Consider the following 23,488-nt stretch of genomic DNA (forward strand, 5'->3'; position numbering starts at 1 on the left):
GCAGATTAATTTGCCATGATGCCATTTTCCTTATTCTTATTCTTATTATTTGCATTTTCTGTTTTGCATATACAAGTGAAATAAAAAGATAAACATACAAATCCCTTTGACCCCCCCCCCCCATTGTGGATCTTAATATAATGATTTTCCCCTCTGCAGCACTTTCATAACTCTATTCTTATAAATCCTTTTTCATTTCATAGTTCAATTTTTTGCTACAAGTTTTCTGTCAATCCTACCAATGTGTGGAATTGTTTGCAATAGTTTTTTTACCCTAAATAGATTATAAACTTTCCCCAGTCTTTATTACAGACCGCCTTTTCCTGGTTTCTAATTCTTCATGTAAGTTTTGCCATTTTGGCATAGTCCATCAGTTTTATCTGCCACTTTTCGTTGGCTGGAGTTGTACCATCTTTCCATTTCTGGGCTAACAGAATCTGTGCAGCCATGGTCGCATACATGAATAGTTTCATCTGGTCCTTCGGGATCTCTGGGCCTATAATACTTCAGGGCAGCAGCTGAAGAAGGAACAAAAAGGGTTTTCTTGTGTGAGTTTCTTGTGGCTGATTAGCTGCTCTCTCTGGGCAAAGGTCAGAGGGGGCAGGGCTTCTGTTGAGGTAGGTGATTAGCTGTGGGAGGAGCTTATCAGAGTTTGATCCATATTTTAGATTTAGGGGAGCTAGTCTCAAACATTTGTTGGGGGAGACCTAGGTTTTTTGGGAGGGATTTATTTGTCCTGTCTCCACACTTTTTATGATAGAGGACCACTGTAGTCACCCCCAACGACACGTTCCCAAGATGGAGGGTGAGGGAACAGCTGCAGTCGCCTGTGGTTCCTGCGCAATGTTTGCCATCTTGCCAAAGGTTGCAGGCAGCTTTACCTGCAGCAATTGCATGTTGATTGCCCTCTTAAAAGACAAAGTCCAGCAACTGGAGGAACGTGTAGCTACGCTCCAAAGAATTAGAGAGCTGGAACTCTTCTTGGAAGCAACAGAGCACACCGTCTCCACCAAGGAAGAGACAGGGGACTCCCCTGAGAAGGTGGCTAGTTCACCAACACAGGAGCCAGATATATGGAGAAACGTGACTCAAAGAAGTAGGAGGCCCAGGGTTCGCTCTGATTGTTTAGAAATACGCAATCGCTTTGAGGTCCTTTCCCCTAGCATGGAAGACAAAGAGCAGACTCCATTTGAGGATCTCTCCCTCATTACAGTCGATCAGGTATATGAAGACGAGGAGCAAAGGCAGTCCTCTGGGAATGTCCAGGCGACCTTGGAACCGACAGCTCACAGAAGAACCCCGACCAGACCTAAGAGGAGGCGTGTAGTGGTGATAGGGGATTCCCTACTGAGGGGAACAGAAGCAGTGATCTGTGGGCCTGACAAGATGTCTCGGGAAGTGTGCTGTCTCCCCGGGGCTAATATCCAAGATGTAACTGAACGACTGCAAGGAATCATAAAACCCACTGACAAATACCCCTTCCTCTTGGTTCATGTGGGAACCAATGACACTGCAAGCAATAGCCTCCAGAAGATCAAAAGAGATTACGAGGCTCTGGGCAGGAAATTGAAGCAATTAAATGCACAAATTGTCATCTCATCTGTCCTCCCAGTTGAACGACGTGGCCCAGGGAGAGAGGGAAAAATAGTGGAAGTGAACAACTGGCTTCGCAAATGGTGCAAACAGGAACGGTTTGGATTCTTAGATCACGGAATGCAGTTTCTTGAAGATGGACTTCTGGCAAGCGATGGGCTGCACCTCACAACGGTTGGGAGGAATGTTTTTGCAAAAAATCTCAGAAACCTCATCAGGAGGGCTTTAAACTGACTAATGTGGGGGAGGGAGACAGTGCTCCTGAAGGTAGGAGTCTATCAATTGATGAAGATGATCATCCAAATGTCATAGACCGAATGGAGCAAAGAGCATGCAGACCTAGTGGTGGGAGGAGAAAATCCTTAAATAAGAGACACGGGGGAATGATTAATGGACTTCAATGTCTGTACACTAATGCGCAAAGCATGGGAAATAAACAAGATGAGCTTGAGCTCCTGGTACAGCAAACTAAATATGACATAATAGGAATCACTGAAACCTGGTGGGATAAATCCCACGATTGGAATGTAATAATGGAGGGATACAATCTATTTCAAAGAAACAGACCAGACAAGAAAGGAGGAGGAGTGGCGTTATATGTCAGGGATGTGTATACCTGTGAAGAGATCCAAGATTTAGAACCTCAAAGCCAAAGTGAGAGCATTTGGGTGAAAATTAAGGGAGAGAAGAATAACAGTGACCTCATTGTGGGAGTTTACTATAGATCCCCAAGCCAAACGGAGGACATAGATGATGCCTTCCTGGAACAGATGGCCAAGCATGCAAAAGGAAGGGAGATAGTAGTAATGGGGGACTTCAATTACCCGGATATTTGTTGGATGTCAAACTCAGCCAAGAGCATAAGGTCAAACAGATTCCTCACTGCCCTTGCAGACAACTTCATTGTCCAGAAAGTGGGAGAAGCAACAAGAGGAACAGCCATTTTAGATCTGGTCCTAACCAATGTTGATGACCTGGTTAGTGGGGTAGAAGTGGAAGGATCATTAGGCGCGAGTGATCATGCTCTTCTGAAGTTTACTATACAGCGGAAAGGAGCAGCCAAGCATACTAGGACTCAATTTCTCGACTTTAAGAAAGCCGACTTCATAAAGCTTAGGGAAGTGCTGGGTGAGATCCCATGGACAGTAATACTAAAAGGAAAGGGAGTTCAAGATGGCTGGGAGTTTGTTAAGAGGGAGATAGTAAAAGCACAACTTCAGGCAATACCAATGAGACGGAAACATGGAAGGTGCCTAAAGAAGCCAGGGTGGCTATCTAAAGAACTTTTAACTGAGTTAAGATTAAAAAAGGATGTGTACAAAAAATGGAAAAGGGGGGAAACCACCAAAGAGGAATTCAAACAAATAGCCAGCACGTGTAGACACAAAGTCAGAAAAGCTAAAGCACAAAATGAACTCAGGCTTGCTAGAGAGGTTAAAAGCAACAAAAAAGGCTTTTATGGGTATGTTCGTAGCAAAAGGAAGAACAAAGAAACCGTGGGGTCACTCAGAGGAGAAGATGGTGAAATGCAAACAGGGGACACAGAAAGGGCTGAACTCCTCAATGCCTTCTTTGCCTCAGTCTTCTCTGATAAAGAAAACAATGCCCGACCTGAAGAATTTGGAGCAAATGATTCAGCAGAGGAAACACAGCCCAGAATAACTAAGGAGATAGTACAAGAATACTTGGCTAGTCTAGATGTATTCAAGTCTCCAGGGCCAGATGAACTGCATCCAAGAGTATTAAAAGAACTGGCAGATGTGATTTCAGAACCACTGGCAGTCATCTTTGAGAATTCCTGGAGAACAGGCGAAGTCCCGGCAGACTGGAGGAGGGCAAATGTTGTCCCTATTTTCAAAAAGGGGAAAAGAGAGGACCCAAATAATTACCGCCCAGTCAGTCTGACATCAATACCAGGGAAGATTCTGGAGCAGATCATTAAGCAAACAGTCTGTGAGCACCTAGAAAGGAATGCTGTGATCACCAATAGTCAGCATGGATTTCTGAAAAATAAGTCATGTCAGACTAACCTGATCTCGTTTTTTGACAGAATTACAAGCCTGGTAGATGAAGGGAACGCAGTGGATGTAGTCTACCTTGATTTCAGCAAGGCATTTGACAAGGTGCCCCATGATATTCTTGTAAAAAAGCTGGTAAAATGCGGTCTTGACTATGCTACCACTCAGTGGATTTGTAACTGGCTGACTGACCGAACCCAAAGGGTGCTCATCAATGGTTCCTCTTCATCCTGGAGAAGAGTGACTAGTGGGGTGCCACAGGGTTCTGTCTTGGGCCCGGTCTTATTCAACATCTTTATCAACGACTTGGATGATGGACTCAAGGGCATCCTGATCAAATTTGCAGATGACACCAAACTGGGAGGGGTGGCTAACACCCCAGAGGACAGGATCACACTTCAAAACGACCTTGACAGATTAGAGAACTGGGCCAAAACAAACAAGATGAATTTTAACAGGGAGAAATGTAAAGTATTGCACTTGGGCAAAAAAAACGAGAGGCACAAATACAAGATGGGTGACACCTGGCTTGAGAGCAGTACATGTGAAAAGGATCTAGGAGTCTTGGTTGACCACAAACTTGACATGAGCCAACAGTGTGACGCGGCAGCTAAAAAAGCCAATGCAATTCTGGGCCTCATCAATAGGAGTATAGCATCTAGATCAAGGGAAGTAATAGTGCCACTGTATTCTGCTCTGGTCAGACCTCACCTGGAGTACTGTGTCCAGTTCTGGGCACCACAGTTCAAGAAGGACACTGACAAACTGGAACGTGTCCAGAGGAGGGCAACCAAAATGGTCAAAGGCCTGGAAATGATGCCTTATGAGGAACGGCTAAGGGAGCTGGGCATGTTTAGCCTGGAGAAGAGGAGGTTAAGGGGTGATATGATAGCCATGTTCAAATATATAAAAGGATGCCACATAGAGGAGGGAGAAAGGTTGTTTTCTGCTGCTCCAGAGAAGCGGACACGGAGCAATGGATCCAAACTACAAGAAAGAAGATTCCACCTAAACATTAGGAAGAACTTCCTGACAGTAAGAGCTGTTCGACAGTGGAATTTGCTGCCAAGGAGTGTGGTGGAGTCTCCTTCTTTGGAGGTCTTTAAGCAGAGGCTTGACAACCATATGTCAGGAGTGCTCTGATGGTGTTTCCTGCTTGGCAGGGGGTTGGACTCGATGGCCCTTGTGGTCTCTTCCAACTCTATGATTCTATGATTCTATGATTCTATGATTCTAATACCTAAAAGAAATGCTTCTGGTTTCTTAAAGGTAAAGGGACACCTGACCATTAGGTCCAGTCGTGGCCGACTCTGGGGTTGCGACACTCATCTCGCTTACTGGCTGAGGGAGCCAGCGTACACCAACCAAACGCAGTTTACCTTCCTGCCGGAACGGTACCTATTTATCTACTTGCACTTTGACGTGCTTTCAAACTGCTAGGTTGGCAGGAGCTGGGACCGAGCAACGGGAGCTCACCCCGTCGCGGGGATTTGAACCACCAACCTTCTGATCAGCAAGTCCTAGGCTCTGTTGTTTAACCCACAGCGCCACCTGCGTCCCTCTGGTTTCTTAGGAAAATTTATTTCCAATATTTTTTCAATTTATTATCTATCATTTCCCAGAAATCTTTTATCACCTTACATGACCACCACATGTGATAAAAAGTACCCTCTTCTGTTTACATTCCCAGTTTTAGACTTTGATTTATACATTTTAGCAAATCTACTAGGATTGAAAAGCAATGATACATCATTTTCATATAGTTCTCCTTCAAAGTGTAACAAGCTGTACATTTTAACCCTGTTGTCTGTAGTCTCTCCCATGTTGCCAATTCAATATCATAACCAAAATCCTTCGCCCATAACCAATTTGACCTGTTCATCTTTCGTTTGCCAATCTAATGAAAGTTTATACATTTTAGAAATTAACTTATGTCACATTTTTATAACTGAAGTGGGTTCAATACCAGGCTGTATCCTGCACACATGATCAGCCTGCCCCTGCTACAAAGAAAGAAAGAAAGAAAGAAAGAAAGAAAGAAAGAAAGAAAGAAAGAAAGAAAGAAAGAAAGAAAGAAAGAAAAGTCTCCGTAGCCTGAAAGCCTTGTGTGACTCTATTTACAGCGAAGTAAATTCACTTTGTGCATGCTCAGGGACACTACTCAGTTGGAGGCAATGCAGACAGGGAGACCAGGTTAAGGTACTGGAATTAAGAACAAATCAACAAAAATTGGATTCCGCTCAGGGGTTGTTTTTATTGTGCTATATCTATCGTTAGGCTGTTCAGCAACAGATAATGAACAAATCTAGCAGGGGGGCGAGGAGGGGGGAGAGGAAAACAGCAGAGTTGTGTGTGTGTTTTAATCGATGTCAGCTAGACCTCCTTCGGCTGAAAGTGGAAGTTCTCTGAGCAAACAAACAAGCTCCTTTTTCCTCTTCACAGAATTAGCGCTCGGCTCCCTCCCAGCCACCACCAGCCACTTCCAGGAACAGCACTGCTTTTCTGAGAACAGCAGCCTTCCCCACCTTCAAATAAATTCCTGCCCAGTCCGCTAACGGATCAAGGCCAGCATCACCAGTTGCCGGCAGACTCTGCCTGAGCACAGCAAGGCAAGAGGACTCAGGCTCAGGAATCACAGAATCTAGAGTTGGAAGTGTTGTAAACAAAATGTGCCCCTTTTCCCTTATGGGGTATCCAAGAGCCCATATAGAGTCCTTACATAGGTTCCCTATTGGTAGGAGAAGATAACAGAGGCCAACCAGAGAATATTGAGAAGCAAAGCAGCTAGTAAGCCTGATCTTTATTGATCTGTTGCAACAGGGTGCTCCCCTCACACGTAGGAAAGTAGGAGGAACCCAGAGCAAAGGTGTGCCTGCCCTTATATAGACATTTTAAATTCCCTGCCCTGGAGCTCAAGACCACCCCTCCATACATCATACCTACATCATAGAAGGGGTGTAACCCAAGACCACTACCCCAGATACATCATACCTACATCACAGAAAAGGCGGTCTACAGCAGAAATCTGAGTGTGTTGTTTATCTCGTCTGATAGGTTACCTGTTTAATGGTCACTTGATTGGATTCCTTGAGGAGCCTGGCTAGTCTTTTGTAATGATAAATAATCATAGAATCATAGAGTTGGAATAGACCACAAGGACCATCGAGTCCAACCCCCTGCCAAGCAGGAAACACCATCAGAGCACTCCTGACATATGGTTGTCAAGCCTCTGCTTAAAGACCTCCAAAGAAGGAGACTCCACCACACTCCTTGGCAGCAAATTCCACTGTCGAACAGCTCTTACTGTCAGGAAGTTCTTCCTAATGTTTAGGTGGAATCTTCTTTCTTGTAGTTTGGATCCATTGCTCCGTGTCCGCTTCTCTGGAGCAGCAGAAAACAACCTTTCTCCCTCCTCTATGTGGCATCCTTTTATATATTTGAACATGGCTATCATATCACCCCTTAACCTCCTCTTCTCCAGGCTAAACATGGCCAGCTCCCTTAGCCGTTCCTCATACGGCATCGTTTCCAGGCCTTTGACCATTTTGGTTGCCCTCCTCTGGACACGTTCCAGTTTGTCAGTGTCCTTCTTGAACTGTGGTGCCCAGAACTGGACACAGTACTCCAGGTGAGGTCTGACCAGAGCAGAATACAGTGGCACTATTACATCCCTTGATCTAGATGCTATACTCCTATTGATGAGGCCCAGAATTGCATTGGCTTTTTTAGCTGTCACGTCACACTGTTGGCTCATGTCAAGTTTGTGGTCAACCAAGACTCCTAGATCCTTTTCACATGTACTGCTCTCAAGCCAGGTGTCACCCATCTTGTATTTGTGCCTCTCTTTTTTTTTTTTTTTTTTTTTTTTTTTTGCCCAAGTGCAATACTTTACACTTCTCCCTGTTAAAGTTCATCTTGTCTGTTTTGGCCCAGTTCTCTAATCTGTCAAGGTCGTTTTGAAGTGTGATCCTGTCCTCTGGGGTGTTAGCCACCCCTCCCAGTTTGGTGTCATCTGCAAATTTGATCAGGATGCCCTTGAGTCCATCATCCAAGTCGTTGATAAAGATGTTGAATAAGACCAGGCCCAAGACAGAACCCTGTGGCACCCACCGCACTAGTCACTCTTCTCCAGGATGAAGAGGAACCATTGATGAGCACCCTTTGGGTTCGGTCAGTCAGCCAGTTACAAAACCACTGAGTGGTAGCATAGTCAAGACCGCATTTTACCAGCTTCTTTACAAGAATATCATGGGGCACCTTGTTGAATGCCTTGCTGAAATCAAGGTAGGCTACATCCACTGCATTCCCTTCATCTACCAGGCTTGTAATTCTGTCAAAAAACGAGATCAGGTTAGTCTGACATGACTTATTTTTCAGAAATCCATGCTGACTATTGGTGATCACAGCATTCCTTTCTAGGTGCTCACAGACTGTTTGCTTAATGATCTGCTCCAGAATCTTCCCTGGTATTGATGTCAGACTGACTGGGCGATAATTATTTGGGTCCTCTCTTTTCCCCTTTTTGAAAATAGGGACAACATTTGCCCTCCTCCCGTCTGCCGGGACTTCGCCTGTTCTCCAGGAATTCTCAAAGATGATTTACAGTGGTTCTGAGATCACATCTGCCAGTTCTTTTAATCCTCTTGGATGCAGTTCATCTGGCCCTGGAGACTTGAATACATCTAAACTAGCCAAGTATTCTTGTACTATCTCCTTAGTTATTCTGGGCTATGTTTCCTCTGCTGAATCATTTGCTCCAAATTCTTCAGGTCGGGCATTGTTTTCTTTGTCGGAGAAGACTGCGGCAAAGAAGGCATTGAGGAGTTCAGCCCTTTCTGTGTCCCCTGTTTGCATTTCACCATCTTCTCCTCTGAGTGACCCCACTGTTTCTTTGTTCTTCCTTTTGCTACGGACATACCCATAAAAGCCTTTTTTGTTGCTTTTAACCTCTCTAGCAAGCCTGAGTTCATTCTGTGCTTTAGCTTTTCTGACTTTGTGTCTACATGTGCTGGCTATTTGTTTGAATTCCTCTTTGGTGGTTTCCCCCCTTTTCCATTTTTTGTACACATCCTTTTTTAATCTTAACTCAGCTAAAAGTTCTTTAGATAGCCACCCTGGCTTCTTTAGGCACCTTCCATGTTTCCGTCTCATTGGTATTGCCTGAAGTTGTGCTTTTACTATCTCCCTCTTAACAAACTCCCAGCCATCATGAACTCCCTTTCCTTTTAGTATTACTGTCCAAGGGATCTCACCCAGCACTTCCCTAAGTTTTATGAAGTCGGCTTTCTTAAAGTCAAGAAATTGAGTCCTAGTATGCTTGGCTGCTCCTTTCCACTGTATAGTAATTTCCAGGTTTATACATTTCAATAATTTTACAGTCATTTTAACATTTCGAAACGTGACTTCCTTCCCCCTCTTTCTGAGGTTCCTTATATTTACCATACTTTCCCATGTATAAGGCAATGAATTTTTATTTTAAAATTATGTTTAAAAATAGGGGGCGCCTTACACACGGGGGCGTGTTATACATAGAAAAATATGGTATTTTTTATATTTTCTGCATATCCAAATTTGGTTATTTATTTCATCTTCTTTCAATATATACTCTTATAAAACTGCAGGTTATTACAATAAAATCCTGCCAATGTTCTTATCTGTTTACAATTTGTTTGTAAATAATAAACCATTTCCATTGTTTTATAAAAAAAAGTTTTTTATCTTGTTTTTTGATTTTTCTGGTAAGCTTCACCATTTCTGCATATTCCATAAGTTTTTGTATCCATTCTTCCTTTGCTGGGACTTCTTCTTCTTCTTTCCATTTTTGGGCAAGTGACATTCTTGCCACTGTAGTCACATACATAAGTAATTTTCTATACAATTTAGGGAGTTCTACACCTATAATTCCCAAAAGGAAAGCTTCTGCCTGATTTGGTGGGCAGTGTCCCAAAGTCCTCTCCCCCAGGGGTTTAGCCTGTATCTGGACTGCACCACTTCAGCTTGCAAGGAAGGGCCTCTATTTTGGGACACACACACATTGATTCCACCACATGGGGTCGTTAGGGGCTCACTGAAGAGCAGTCCATCCTCCGAGTTGCCTCCTCTTCAGTCTGAGGCGGGACAGATCCAGACCTGCCACAGATCCACCACTTAGGGGAGGATGAGGACAGAGACCTCGGGTGCAATTTGCAATATTATTATTATTATTATTATTATTATTATTATTATTATCATTATTATCATTATTATCATTATTATCATTATTATTATTATTTGTGCAATATTATTATTATATTTGTACCCCGCCCATCTGGCTGGGCTTCCAACAAAGATTAAAAATACATTAAAATGTCACACATTAAAAGCTTCCCTGAACAGGGCTGCCTTCAGATGTCTTCTAAATGTCAGATAGTTGTTTGACATCTGATGGGAGGGTGTTCCACAGGGCGGGTGCCACCACCAAGAAGGCCCTCTGCTTGGTTCCCTGTAGTTTTCCTTCCTGCAGGTGTTAACGGAGGAATCCGAGGGCTCCCTTGGGCAAAAAATAAAGACACCAACCAGGACAATTTGGAGCAAAACAGCAGCCTGTAGGCTTGGCTTTTATTGAAAACTGTTGCGACAGGACTCCCACCCACAACAAGATGAAGCAAGATGGAAGTCTAGAACAAAAGAAGACCCCAACTTTTATTAGTTACTAATCCCCCAAACTACACCCCTAAAACTATATCACAACTACATCACAAAAAGGAGGGGTTGAGGGAGGTGTTGTGGAGGTAACCTGAGTATCTTGTCACCTGGCTGGTTCCCCCTTTCCCCCTCCCCATGAGTACTTTCCAGGTGACAAAGGGGGTTTTGCAGTTTCCTGCCCCCAGAAGGAAGAGCTGATTATTGTCCTTTGTTCCAGTCTGTGCTGAATCCACTCCCATATGCAAGTTCTTTGTGACCTTGATGGTCTTCTGTCTAGGACCATCAGGGTTGGCATAGCAACTGGGCAGGGCTCCTGTGTACATGCTGGTATGCTCAAGGGATTATGGCTGCCCTGTATTAAACCTTCCCCATTTTGTAGTCCTTCCTTCATGGAGTAAAATAAAAGTGGAACGGTGCAGATCCGATGTATGGTTGATTTTCTATGAATTTATAACAGAAGCGTAGCGTATGTCGTGTGTGTCGAGTTTGTACAAACTGAATGATGGGGGGGCGTTTTCCTGTGACACAGGGAAGGAACCGCCAGAAGGCCCTCGGCGCTGGACCTCAGCTCCGGGCAGAACGATGGGGGTGGAGACGCTCCTTCAGGTATACCTGGCTTTAAAGGGACAGGGGTCAGCAGTGGGGGGCAGAGAGAGAGGAAGGCAGAGGGCCCTGGATTTGGAGACTCCAAGTCCATGGAGAGGATGAGGCCCTGCAGAGAAGGGGGAAAAACCACCCCCCATTATTACGAAGGGATTTACCAAATCACAAAATCAAAGCTTTCACCCATCTAGGCGGCCCGGACTAGGAAATGAGAAATGCCCGGTGCGGGCAGCTAGATGGGCACCAGCCTGCAGAAATGCACACACAAAAAACACAACTTCCTTCCGCAGACCCGCTGTGTTGTTGTATGTAGTCAACAAGGCAACACTCAAGGAAAACGCCGGACAACCAACCTCACGTCATTCCTCCACTGGCCACGAGAGGGCGAGCGTTCCCTATACGTACATATTTCCCTATGATAGCTGCGACCCTAGCTTTGAGTAGCAAAACAACTGCAAAAGTTTGGCACTGGTTTGGAGGGAATCCCAAATTTTGGGGCTTGTAGTCAGTAATCCTCCCCCTCTTGCCTCCCCTGAAGCATTATTGCCAAATCCACTCTCAGTTCGAAGGGGAGGGGTTAACCTTGGCAAACATGTCTAGACAAGTCCTTGGCACAAGATTGGCATAAGCAGACATGGGAGGGCAAGACTCAGGTATAAGATTAGCATAGACAAATATGTCTTAAGTACCCACCACCCAAAAGTACAATAGAAGTTCCTTTGCATGTCTGGAGCCTGAGGAGAGTCAGGTGATGAGATTTGGCTTCCTTTGGCTAACAAGGAGCCCAGCAATTGTCACCTCTGAGAACTTCCTGGAGTCCTTTTTAAAGGGGAAAATAGCTTTGGAATGGAGGAAACTGGGAAAGGAGATGATTTTATATTATTTTTAAAGCTAGGTGACTTCCCTGAGCTGTCAAGTTGGAAGGATATATTCAGGCATAATATTTGTAATATTTAACTTTAAAGATGTGCCCCCCCCCTGTAATTTCCGTAACATTGGTTAAGTGCATGAAGTTGATTTATTCCCCTCGGCTGGATCCTAGGCATGCTTTTACTCAAAGTATTTCTACCACGTTCAGCAGGACTTCCAGCTAGGTGCGCACAGGACTGCAGCTGTAATCTTTTTTCACTGCACAGGGTAGGAGGTTAACAAGCTGTCCACTTTGCAGAGGAGAGAAAAGGGGCATGTGTGTAGTTTTCTTATACTTGAGGGGGATTAATTTATTTTTACCCAACAGAGAAGTGACCCTCTTTATGCACCAGTACCGAAAGATCACCCTGACATTTCAGCGCATCACGAGAACAACCCCATGTGCATGTACATGGGAGCACCTCCCACTGAACTCCGTGGCACTTAACTTGAACGAAAGCAGGCTGCTGATTTTTATTTTTATTTAAATGGTGGGGAACATGAGAAGGCGCCGGTGTAAAAGAGGCATTAGACGGGGGGGGGGGGGATGAGGGGTGGAGAGAGAGAAGGGGACGCAAAACGGAAGAAGGGAAAGGCGTCGGGTGCTGTAAGAGAGGAAACGCTTCAGGGAAAGAAGGTGGAAAGGAACATTAACTGAGGGAAAGCAGGAGGGGTGGCCAGCCCAGGGAGAGGAGGAACAAGCGCAGCTGGCGCAACCCCCGCACATAACGCGCAGAGGGAGCCCCTGTCGCTTTCCGTGGTGCAGAAGTCTCTTCCTCCCATTGCGAGAATCTCCTGATACGATGTTTTCTGAAAGGAGGGGGCGGAAACTGGTCTTCACTTCTTCCGCTCCTGCCTGACTCTGTGTGTTATCTCTGTAGTGATTAGATGGCTGAGTGAGAGCTGCAACACTCATGCAAGCCAGCACCTCTTTAGTTTTAGTTTGCAGTAGCTATTAGAAATAAAAGAAGTGTTTTTTAAAAAATATTTTATTAAGGATTTTCTTGTTTTACAGAAGTAAGCGTAATGCCTCGTGTTTTTTTCCCATGTAACATTTTTACAAATCCATTTCATTTGTTGAGACATTAGGGGGAGAAGAAGAAGAAAAGGGGGGGAAGGGGGAGAAATAAAAGAAGTTATGCTTCAAAGCTTCCTTCCATGTTGTTTATACTCTGCTGAGTTTGGTGCTCACAACTCACAGTTGTGGGTCCAGTGCCCTTGGCCCTGCTTTGCAGGAGTGGAAGGTCTCTGGAAGTGCTCTCCAGTCGCCTAGCCCAGTCGGGGCAGAACCAGTTGTTGAGCCCAGTCATTGGCATCAGCTCAAAGTCATACTGACAGGCTGCAGAGCTGTGGGGCGGACCAGGGGTTGGAGTGGGCAAGCTAGCTCCCCTGGTTTGTGGTGGAGCTTCTTCCTCCCGTGGCACCTGTGGCACCTTTGCAGCCGCTCTGTTCACAGGAGGAGATGCTGCTGCTCCCCTCACTTTCTGCCCACTCAGTCAGTCCCCGCTGTGGCGTTCGTACGGAGCCCCCGGTCGTTTCACGGACTATTGACCTGTACACCACTAATCCACTGCCACCAACCAGGTCTTCCCCGGTAAATCACTTAGTCTCATTCAGGTTCTCAAGTTAACAAAGAAGAGTGTCGTTTATTGCAAACACAAATAAACTTTAACTGCATTCCAAACGCTGTTATTCTTTACCTTCTTAGTCTTACTTTATCTTGTCTCTAACTCTTCTACCTCCCCTCACACAAGAACCAACTGCATTTAACTGTCTCTCTATTTCCAACTGTCTGCCAACTGCTTTCCCAACTGCCTTTCCCAACCAACCAACCAACCAACCAACCAACTAACTCAAACTCAAACCTGGGGCTAAGCCCTTTTATAAGCAGGTAGGCTCCGCCTCTGGCTGTTCTATTGGTCTACATATTAACCCTTTCTCTCCCCCTGTACAGACATTTTCAAATGAACGGGCAAATGCCACATCCGCACTTGAGGTAAACCCGGTACAGTGGCTTCACGGCGGGGTTCTGCAATGGACGGGCAGGCTGGATCTAGGACCATGGCAGACTGGATGCAACCCGCGGGCTGTAGTTTGAGGACCCCTGATCTGGAGCTTCTCCCTCTGCCGGCATTGAGCATTTGCCCATGACCTGAAGCAGCCGCAGCAGGTGCTGCAAGATACCCACAGTTGGACTTCACCCCCAAAGGCCCCCTTCTCCTGAGCAGACAGGTGCCAACCAGGGTCTCTTTACCTGCCGAGGATTGCACCTGCAACCTTCTCCTGCATGCAAAGAATTGAATTCAAGACCTTTATTTGAAAAAGCAACATTCATTTATTCAAAGTAAATACAGCTTTGTCCACTGCCATAATATCACAGAATGACCACTCCAATCCTCAATCCCACATCACGGTCATTTTGGCTCCCCCAATACCCTCAGTAGGAACCCAACTACCAATTTGCTTGGCTAGACATTACCAGTCATTATAATCTCCTCCACAAATACCTCCGTGATAATGATTAAAGGTAAAGGGACCCCTGACTGTTAGGCCCAGCCGTGGACGACTCTGGGGTTGTGGCGCTCATCTTGCTTTATTGGCCAAGGGAGCCAGTGTACAGCTTCCAGGTCATGTGGCCAGCATGACTAAGCCGCTTCTGGCATACTGGAGCAGCACACAGAAACACCGTTTACCTTCCCGCCGGAGCGGTACCTATTTATCTACTTGCACTTTGATGTGCTTTCGACCTGCTAGGTTGGCAAGAGCAATGGGAGCTCACCCCATCGTGGGGATTCGAACTGCCGACCTTCTGATCGGCAGGCCCTAGGCTCCTATGTTTAACCCACAGCGCCACCCGTATCCCATGATAATGATTATCATGGCATTAAAATATCCTGTTCTTCAAGCAAAGGAGAGAAAGGGAGATTGTGTCAAATGCATCTTTTTTTGGAGAAACCTTAAATTAGACACTGGTTGTATACGAGGCCTTCTGATAGAGCATGTACGCCCAACGCATCAATCTCATCATTCGCACGATGGATATTAGGGTTGCAGGTGCCTCAGGCACCCCGCTCCGGCCACTGGCATTGCCCAACGCCCAGTCAGCTGGCTGCCAAGGAAAGGTATTAGGCGCTTGCCTCCACCACAAGCCTCAGCCCTGGGCAGGCAGGCGAAGATGAGGCCCGTGGGCTCCTTTGGGGCTGCAGCTGCGGAGGGTACGCAAGAGAGACAATGACATCCCTCCTCCCTCTCCTGCCAGTTCCCATGGAAAAAAAACCACTCTCCCTCCTAGTTCTGCGTGGATGCTGAACTTTCCCAATCAGAAGCCGCGGGAGCCCCTTCAGACGTTCAGGTTCCAAAACAACGTTCACAAATGGGAGACTTCCGGGTTGGCGCCATTGCTGAATGGCGGATTCCCTCCGAGCTCCGGAGGGAATCTGCTCAGTAGGGATCGGGTTCTACCGCGCCGGCGACGCGGGGACCCTTAAAAACCACGGGCGCGGATGCCCGTGGACTTGGTGACTCGGCGGGCACCGTTAGCGCCCTTCCCGACCCGTGAAGGAGCCTTTTTAAAGGCTACGGAACGGGGGACGGGGAGCGGCACGGTGCTGAGAGTCCTCTGCTTCCCCTGCTGAGCGAAGCCGCAAGCCATTCGGTGGAGAGCGCTGACTTCTTCTTCTGAACATTTGGATTAAAACAACAACCCGTGAGTAATACGGAAATTGGACTTAAAAGGGAAATTCTTCGTCTTTTTTTTTTTTTTTGAAATTCGGCATGAGCGGGGGAGGTGCAAAGAGGAAGTCCGTCTCCCCCCCCCCCCATTGTAGACAATTTAAAGCAAGGATTTAACAATTAAGGTCGGAAAAAAGAGCCGTCTCTTCATTGAGAAAAAGTTATAAATTCCACGAGTTTAAATTACAAGTAATTGTGCTGGAGGATAAGAGTGGACTGAGATTAAAGTGCAACCCCCCCTCGGAACCGGGAGTAAACCGCGAGAGACCCTGGGGAAGAGAGATCGAGATTTTGACAGCTGTCAAAGTAGCTGTCAAAGTGAAGTATAAAAAAGAGAACTTTGTTTTGGTGACTTTGCTGGCTAGATTCGTTACAATTTGGACATAATGTATTGAAAACAAGGAATAACAAGTTAATTTGACTTTTGGCTTGGATTTGGAAGGAAACTAAGTAACTATAACCCCTCTAGAGGGGGTTTTGGGACATTACAAGTATGGCTGCAAGTGGAAAAATACTGATGGAGTTGAACAGGACTTTTTATCTCCTGGGAGAACTGCATGACCAGAGTACTGTTTTGTCTACAGAAGTGGCTAAACTGAAGGAAACAATAGAGGCATCTATTGAAAATGGAAGGGCCTTGACGCAAGTTTTGGTTCCTGAACAAATAGCTTCTGTAGCGAAACTGGAAACACTTACAACTGAACAGGAAAAGAAATCTGAAGAATGTGAGGGAAGGGAACAGGAGATTTATGACGAGTGGGAAGGGAACGAAGGAGGAGTTTCAGCATCGCAGAAGACTAAGGAAGGCCAAGGGTCTGCCAGGAAGGACACAAAGGAAAACAGGAATTGGATTATGGAAATGTGGTGTGAATTGGACATTGAAAATTGGAGAGACCTCCTGATGGAGGGACTAGAAGATCTATGGAGTACAAACCTGAGTAAGATGGAAGTGGGACTATTTGGGACATTCAGGCTCAAAAGGATTAAGAAACAAGATTGGAATTCTATCTTTAACTATAGAGGCCTGGATGCAAGAAAAATGGACATTTTTGGGACAGAACTTCTACGAGATCTGGTGCCTGACATTAAAGACTATCAAAAAAACCGGCAAAGAGGAACAGAGAGAGATTTAAGAGCCTCGGACGTGAGATCGCCAGGCTGACACTAGATAGACTGATGGTTTTTGGGGATTGAAACCGGGAAAGAGGGGAGGGAGAATGGGAATCCAAAGGGTGTACAATTATATTTTGAATTTTTCTTTCTTTCATATGTTGTTTTGAAGTGAATATAAAAAAGGGGGAATTCGTGGAAGGGAACAGGGGTCGATCTTAGAAAAAAGAGGTTTATGTTTAAAGACGGTGGATTATGAAAGAGGGTATGTAAAATGAGCTAAATTGAAAAATGGGTCAAATATGATAGGGTCAAAAATGTGGGATAGGAACTTGTTGAATTAAATAAATAGAAATGGAATACAAGAAGGGGAGGGGTGGGGAAGTCCGGGAAAGATGTTATTGAAATTAAGGCTTGAAATGTAAATGTTTTCTATTTTTCTTTTTTATTGTTTTTCTTTTTTTGGACTTTTTTCTTTTATTGTTGGAAAATTTAATAAATATTTTTTTTAAAAAAAAACAACAACAACGTTCGCAAATGGAACAATCACTTCCGAGTTTGCGGCGTTCGGAAACAAAACGTCCGAGTTCCAGGGCATTCGGGATCCATGGTACGACTGTACAGTCATACCTCGGGTTACAGACGCTAAATCACGCTTTGCGCATGCGCAGAAGCGTCGAATCGCATCCCGCGCGTGATCACGTTCGCAACCCAAGTGGACATGGGATATTATACAATAATAGCACATCTTCCGTTCTTTTACTAAACTACTTATGGCATTCTAGCACTTTGGGAGAAACGTTCTCTCAATAAACGTCTATGTTCTGCACTTGGCAGGAAGGTCCCATAATGATTGAGATGTGAATTTTGTTTTGTTCTGCCTTTGTTGTGTTCTCAAGTGTCAAAGTTAGCTCTCTTCTGGTCCTTCGACATACCACAGCAACCACCCCTCTAAAGGCATTCCTGGTGTTAGGGCTTTCACTGAATGACCATGAGCAATATCCAGGCAGCCAGGGGGTGACCCTCCCTGGAGAGAAACGCCCCATCTTGCCCATCTTTGGGAGTTTGGCTTTGGTCCTGCGGTCAAGGGTCTTGTTGCTCACTTGTTATTAAAGTTGTCTGTCGCTACCGCTGCAGGAAATCGAACCCATGAATTTCTCACTAAATAAACGGGAATATAGAGCTTGCCGGCCGGGAAGTGAATTTCTGTTTTGCAAGGAGGGGGAGGCGGATCTCCTGCCGCTCCCCCTTCCTCTGGGTCAATGAGCTGGGCTTCCTAGAGAGGCAGGAAGGGGGGGTTTATGGGGGGGGGGAGGCTATTTGGAGGAGAGGGGTCTCCATCCTCATTCCAGGAAGAGAAGCGGACTTGGAGAAGAGGAAAAAGAGGTGTCGCATATTTGGGAGTTATTTGGGGAGGGGGGTGGGAGAAGGATTTGCTTTCCCTCTGCCTGAATCGACAAACAGGGCAGCTGGGAAAGGAGGCGGGAGGATGGCGGGGGGGGGGCTGCAAAGAAAGCAGGGAGGGGGCCTGCCCTTTCTCTGTAGAAATCATGGAGGGGGGGCTGGATGCAGGCCATCCTGTTGCAAAGTGGGGTCCCCCTCCCCCAACAGGGTTTGCATTGCAAGATCCTTTTCGAAGCGCAGAGATCAAGCCAGGCTCCCATGGGGGGGGGGAGGGGGCGAAGACACTTGAGACGAACCACAAAAGGGCGCCCCCCCCCAGTGGAACTTAATTACAAAGGGATTTGCAGCCCCACCCTGTGCATGTTGACTCAGAAGTCAGTCCTTCTCCGTTCAAAGGGGGGGGGGGCAGCCCCATTCCACCTAGTGATTCCCCTCTCTGCTACCCTCCATTTCCCTTCTCACTGCTCCCCCCCCATCGCTCCCCCCGCGCCCTGCCTCCTGCGTCAGGGAGCCGGTCTGAGCAGAGAGGGGCAGAGCTCCTCCAGGACCCTGATCTGCTCCCCCCTCCGAAATCTGCTGCTGAAGCCCCTCCCTCAGTGGGGCGGAGATCCGGAGGGCAAGCAGGGGAGAGGAAGTGGAAGCAGCTGGAGAACAGAGTCGCCTCTGGGTTGGGGGAGAGGGGGGAGATTTTGAGTTGGGTGGGGGGTGAGAGATGGACAGTGTCAAGGGAAATCGGCCTCTGCAGCTTCCTGAGTAAGAAAGAGGCTGTTGTGAGAAGGAAGCAAAAAGAAACGAGAATTTACTTTTTGGGAAGGGGGCTGACCCCCAGCTAGTCTTGGGGAATGAAACTGATCCCCTCTCACAGATTTTGATGCTCTTTTTTCCAAAAAGAGGCTTCTCCAGATATCCTCTTGGGACTTTGTCAGGAAGGAGAATCAAAGCTCCGAGGAGTGGGAGACCTGGCCTGTCTTGCAGGATTGGCCCAGCGCAGAGGTGCTGAGGGACTTTCTCTGCCGGTGCTGCCAGCCTCACTCCTGCCTGGCCTTGTCCCCATCCAGGATGCCAGGAGGGCCTTTATAATACTATAGGTGATCTAAAACCCACCACCTGGGCAATACTCACACCAGAACCCTGCAAGGTGGGCCAGGATGACAGCCAGATTGATGGGCAGGGCCAGAGGACAGAGTGGGTGGGACTATGAGGCTGACTGAGCTTTGTCCAGGAGCTGCCTGCCTTCCAGGGATTTTTTCCTGCCACACAAAAGCCCCCCAGGAGGCAGCTGGGAAGTATTGGAAAGAGGGTGTGGCACTGGGGAAGTTCCTGAGGGCCAGAGAGAGAAAGAGAGAGGTGACTTGAGGGCCAATTCAGCTCCTGGGTCTGAGGTTCCCCACCCTGCAGTTTGGGTGCTGGGCTTCCACCAGGGAGACCCTGTCTCCCATCCCCATGCTCAGGACGGATGCCCTGTGCCCAGTTTGGACCCCCTGATTATTTCTCCTCCTGTCCTTCCTCACAGTGCAGGGAAGATAAAAGGGGACACACACACACACACACACACAGAGAGAGAGAGAGAGAGAGAGAGAGAGAGGTTCCTAAGAGGAAGGACTAGGAGGCCAGAAGCCACTGAACTTCATATCTCTGTCCCCTAAACTACAATCCATGTTAGCGCATAGAGTGCGCTAAATATTTCCATCTGCTCCGCTTGGATGGAGCTTCTGCACCCTGGTGCCCTCCAGGTGTTGCTTTTCTTCTGACTGCAAATTCTGCCCATAATTCAGGAATTTCCTTTATTCTAAATGTATCAAATGGTCAGAAACAGGTTTCCTGGATGGCTGTTCGGGGGAAAGGAAAAGCGAGGTCTTCAGAGGTACTGACCGTAATGCTTTCTGTGAAGCTTCATTCAGAGTTTGGGATTTGATCCTAGAAGTTTACAAACCGAAGCTGAATGTTCCCTAAAAACTCATGCAGCTTATAGTATTATAAAGTTCCTGTAGAAAGAATTACATCTTTCCAGTTCACTGCCTGCACTCCCTTGAAGGGAACCACAGGAGAGCTGGTCCCTATTATGATAATCTCAAGTGTTCCAAAGCTTTCCAGTTTTGAGCAATGAGTTGATAAGCAGCTACTAAAACAAAGGGAATGAATCCCTGATATCTCAAATCAGCATTTTCATCTATAAAAATGGTTAACATTCACAAAGTTGGGGTACATAGTACATTGGGTTTTCACTAACACTTCCTATATTTTTCATAATATGTGTTTGGATTTTGTATTTGTTATAGAATTTATGAGTATTACTTTATTAATATTGGTAATTATAATTTCTTTTTTAAAAAAATAATTTTTGTTGGTTTTTACACATATTTTCCAGCATTTTGCATTTTATTACTATACTTTTTGCCATAAGTCCAAATCCTACATCAACTATTCTTAATCCTTTTCGCAATAATTTGTAAAATTCCTTACAAAACTTCTTGTAACCCTACAAGTGATGTTAATTGGTTACAATGGTCTTTCAGATACATCATAAATTTCTTCCAATCCTTCAGGAAAGTCTGGTCCTGCTGATTCCAAAGTTTCCCCGTTAGTCTCGCCAACTCAGCATAGTCCATCAATTTCATTTGCCACTCTTCTTTTGTTGGCATTTCCTCCTGATTCCATCGTTGGGCTAATAGTATTCTTGCTGCAGTGGTCGCATCTAAAAACAAGTTTTTATCATTCTTATGAATTTCTGTACCTACAATATCAGGTAATAGAGCTTCTGGCTTTTTTCAAATGTATATTTTTTTTAAATTTCATTGTAAATCATTTCCCAGAAGTGTTTTACTTTTTACCTTCCCACCACATATTGTAAAACATACCCTCTTTTCCCTTACATTTCCAACATTTATTATTATTTGTGTGGGGCTTTTTTGTACATCTTAGCTAGTTTCACTGGTGTTATATACCATCTGTACATCAGGTATTTGTAATTTCTAAAAGGTATGCTATATGTGTAAATGTCTCCCACCCAAAATAAACCCTCCTTTCTGTGAACCGCCCTGAGACCTCCAGTTATAGGGTGGAATATAAATTCAATAGGTTGTTGTTGTAGTTGTTGTTGTTGTTGTTGTTGTTACAATCATCATCATTTCTGCATTGTTCTCCGTAAAGAGCTGCTCCCTACATTGAGTGCATCGTGGCAACAGCTGAGAGAGTCCCAGAAGTGGCCCAGTTTATGCCTCCTCCTCCTCCTCCGTCCTTTCCACTGGCAGCGCAATGGCCTCTGAGACCCCCTCTGAACGGCCTCTTCTTAAAGGTGGAGTGGAAAGAGGAGCCAGGCAGCTTCCTCAGGTAGGGAAAGAGCAACAGGAGGAGGGAGGAGGGAAGAGGCACAGATGGGACCACCCAGCCTCCCTCTGTCTTGAGTGGGGATGATGGGGATCTAAGAGAAGCTCTGTCTTCTTCCTCTTCTTCTTCCAGGCCCTCTTGACCTTTGAGGAGGTGGCTGTGTTTTTCACGGAGGAGGAGTGGGCTCTGCTGGATCCTGGCCAAAGAGCTCTGCACAAGGAAGTCATGGAGGAGAATTATGAGATGGTGGCCTCTCTAGGTAAGGGCATATTTTTATTCCTCCTGGCTGTTAGACGTTGAAGGTGTGAATCTGCTGTTTGAGCCATTTATTCATGTTGTGTCTTCTTCTTTGGCGACCCCTTGTAGCCGAGTAAGATTGTCTTCCATGAACGCGGTCTTAACGGTGTGTCCATAAGTGACTATAGAGGCCAATTCTAGATCTACACATCCTTCGGCAGTGGGGACATAGGTTACGGTCAGCCTTTGCCAAACGTGCTTTCATCTTTGCTTGTTTCTCCCCCTTCTCCTGTGTTTGTCTTTCTTCAAAGTCCATGAAGCCTTTTGTAAAGGCTATTATCCAATTGGAGCACTTACAGGACAGTGTTTCCCAATTTTCTGTGCTTATACTGCATTGTTTTAGATTTGGCTTGAGAGCATCTTGAAACCTCTTTTGTTGTCCTCCGGTATTTCACTTTCCATTCTTAAGTAGTAGTTGCTTTGGAAGAAGATAATCAGGCATCCGAACAACGTGACCAGTCCAACGCAGTTGATGTTGAATATGTAGTTTCTAGCAATGCTGTATATTTGTCGGTAGACAACTCTTCATAAGCCGATATTGTGGTATGAATTCACAAAAAAAACCTGTTCATAATACACAAAAAGACTCATCTTCTTTGGCGATCACTCGTAGCCGAGTAAGATTGTCTTCCATAAACACAGTTTTAACAATGAGTCCGTGACTGTGGAGGCCAATTCTGGATCCACACGTCTTTCCACAGCGGGGACATTGGTTTCCGGGCGGGAGTTGATCACAGTGTGGATTTGCCAAGCGTGCCTTCCTCTTAGCACATTTCTCCCTTGCATCCTGGGTTTGAGTGTCTTCAAAGCTCATGACACATTTGGTAAAGGCTGTTCTCCAACTGGAGCGCTCGCAGGCCAGTGTTTCCCAGTTGTCAGTGTTTATACTACATTTTTTTAGATTTGCCTTGAGACAGTCTTTAAACCTCTTTTGTGGACCACCAGCATTACGCTTTCCATTTCTAAGTTCGGAATAGAGTAGTTGCTTTGGAAGACAATCATCAGGCATCCGCACAACACGACCACTCCAACGAAGTTGATGTTGAAGAATCATTGCTTCAACACTGGTAATCTTTGCTTCTTCTAGTACACTGATATTAGTCCTCCTATCTTCCCAATTTTTCGGAGACACCGTTGATGGAATCTTTCAATGAGTTGGAGATGGTGTTTATAAGTGGTCCATGTTTCACAAGCATATAGTAAGGTTGGTAGTAAAATAGCTTTGTAAACAAGCATTTTGGTTTCTCTGCGAATGTCCCATGGAGGAGCCGGATGTTGTTCACAAATTTATCTGGGCAGCCAATTTTCAGAAGGACAGTCCACAGGGCATTATGATTTACAGTGTCGAAAGCCTTAGTCAGGTCAATAAACACTATATACAGGGGTTGGTTTTGCTCTCTGCAGAGACTCATAGGATAATAATAATGGCATGAGGTTTACTGGTCCATGTCATTTAATAGTTTTTAATGGGCCACCAGATACTTTGCTGTTTACTTCACAAGATTAATATTTTTGAATATTTGTACAGTTACATATGACATAAACAACACTTCTATTTTACTTATTCCACATAGCAGGGACTCTGATACTCAAGTCTGAGCTCATCTCGTCGTTTGGAACAGAAAAGTACACTGATGTTGTCCTGGAGAAATTGCGAGGTACATGCTTCCACTTGGCTGTGAGATTGTAACTTTCAATGTCTCCTTTCATGTGTAGGAATATTAAAAAAGCCGTTTTGGATCAGAACGAGGGCCCATCTTTTCCAGCATCCTGGTGCAGGTTACAGATCAAGGAGGAAGGAGAAAACTGAA

At 45.6% G+C, this 23,488-nt stretch overlaps 1 protein-coding gene across 4 annotated transcripts in view; it reads left to right on the forward strand.

Annotated features, from left to right (window-relative positions):
- Window positions 1–23,488, forward strand: part of LOC114592568 (uncharacterized) — a 76,703-nt gene that overhangs the window by 48,171 nt on the left and 5,044 nt on the right. Inside the window, exons 1-5 of one of the 4 annotated variants that reach the window (XM_028720812.2) lie at window positions 17,942–18,035; window positions 20,570–20,799; window positions 21,204–21,383; window positions 21,513–21,639; window positions 23,255–23,335. The exons of 1 other annotated variant lie outside the window; for it this stretch is intronic. In XM_028720812.2, the coding sequence (XP_028576645.2) occupies window positions 21,309–21,383; window positions 21,513–21,639; window positions 23,255–23,335 (283 nt within the window). In that variant the 5' untranslated portion in view covers window positions 17,942–18,035; window positions 20,570–20,799; window positions 21,204–21,308. Of the gene's footprint in view, window positions 1–17,941; window positions 18,036–20,569; window positions 20,800–21,203; window positions 21,384–21,512; window positions 21,640–23,251; window positions 23,336–23,488 lie in introns of those variants that run through there. 2 more of the 4 variants (XM_028720806.2, XM_028720813.2) reach the window with 2 other exon arrangements.

The sequence above is a fragment of the Podarcis muralis genome, chromosome 2, assembly GCF_964188315.1.
Source record: "Podarcis muralis chromosome 2, rPodMur119.hap1.1, whole genome shotgun sequence".
Lineage (NCBI taxonomy): Eukaryota > Metazoa > Chordata > Lepidosauria > Squamata > Lacertidae > Podarcis > Podarcis muralis.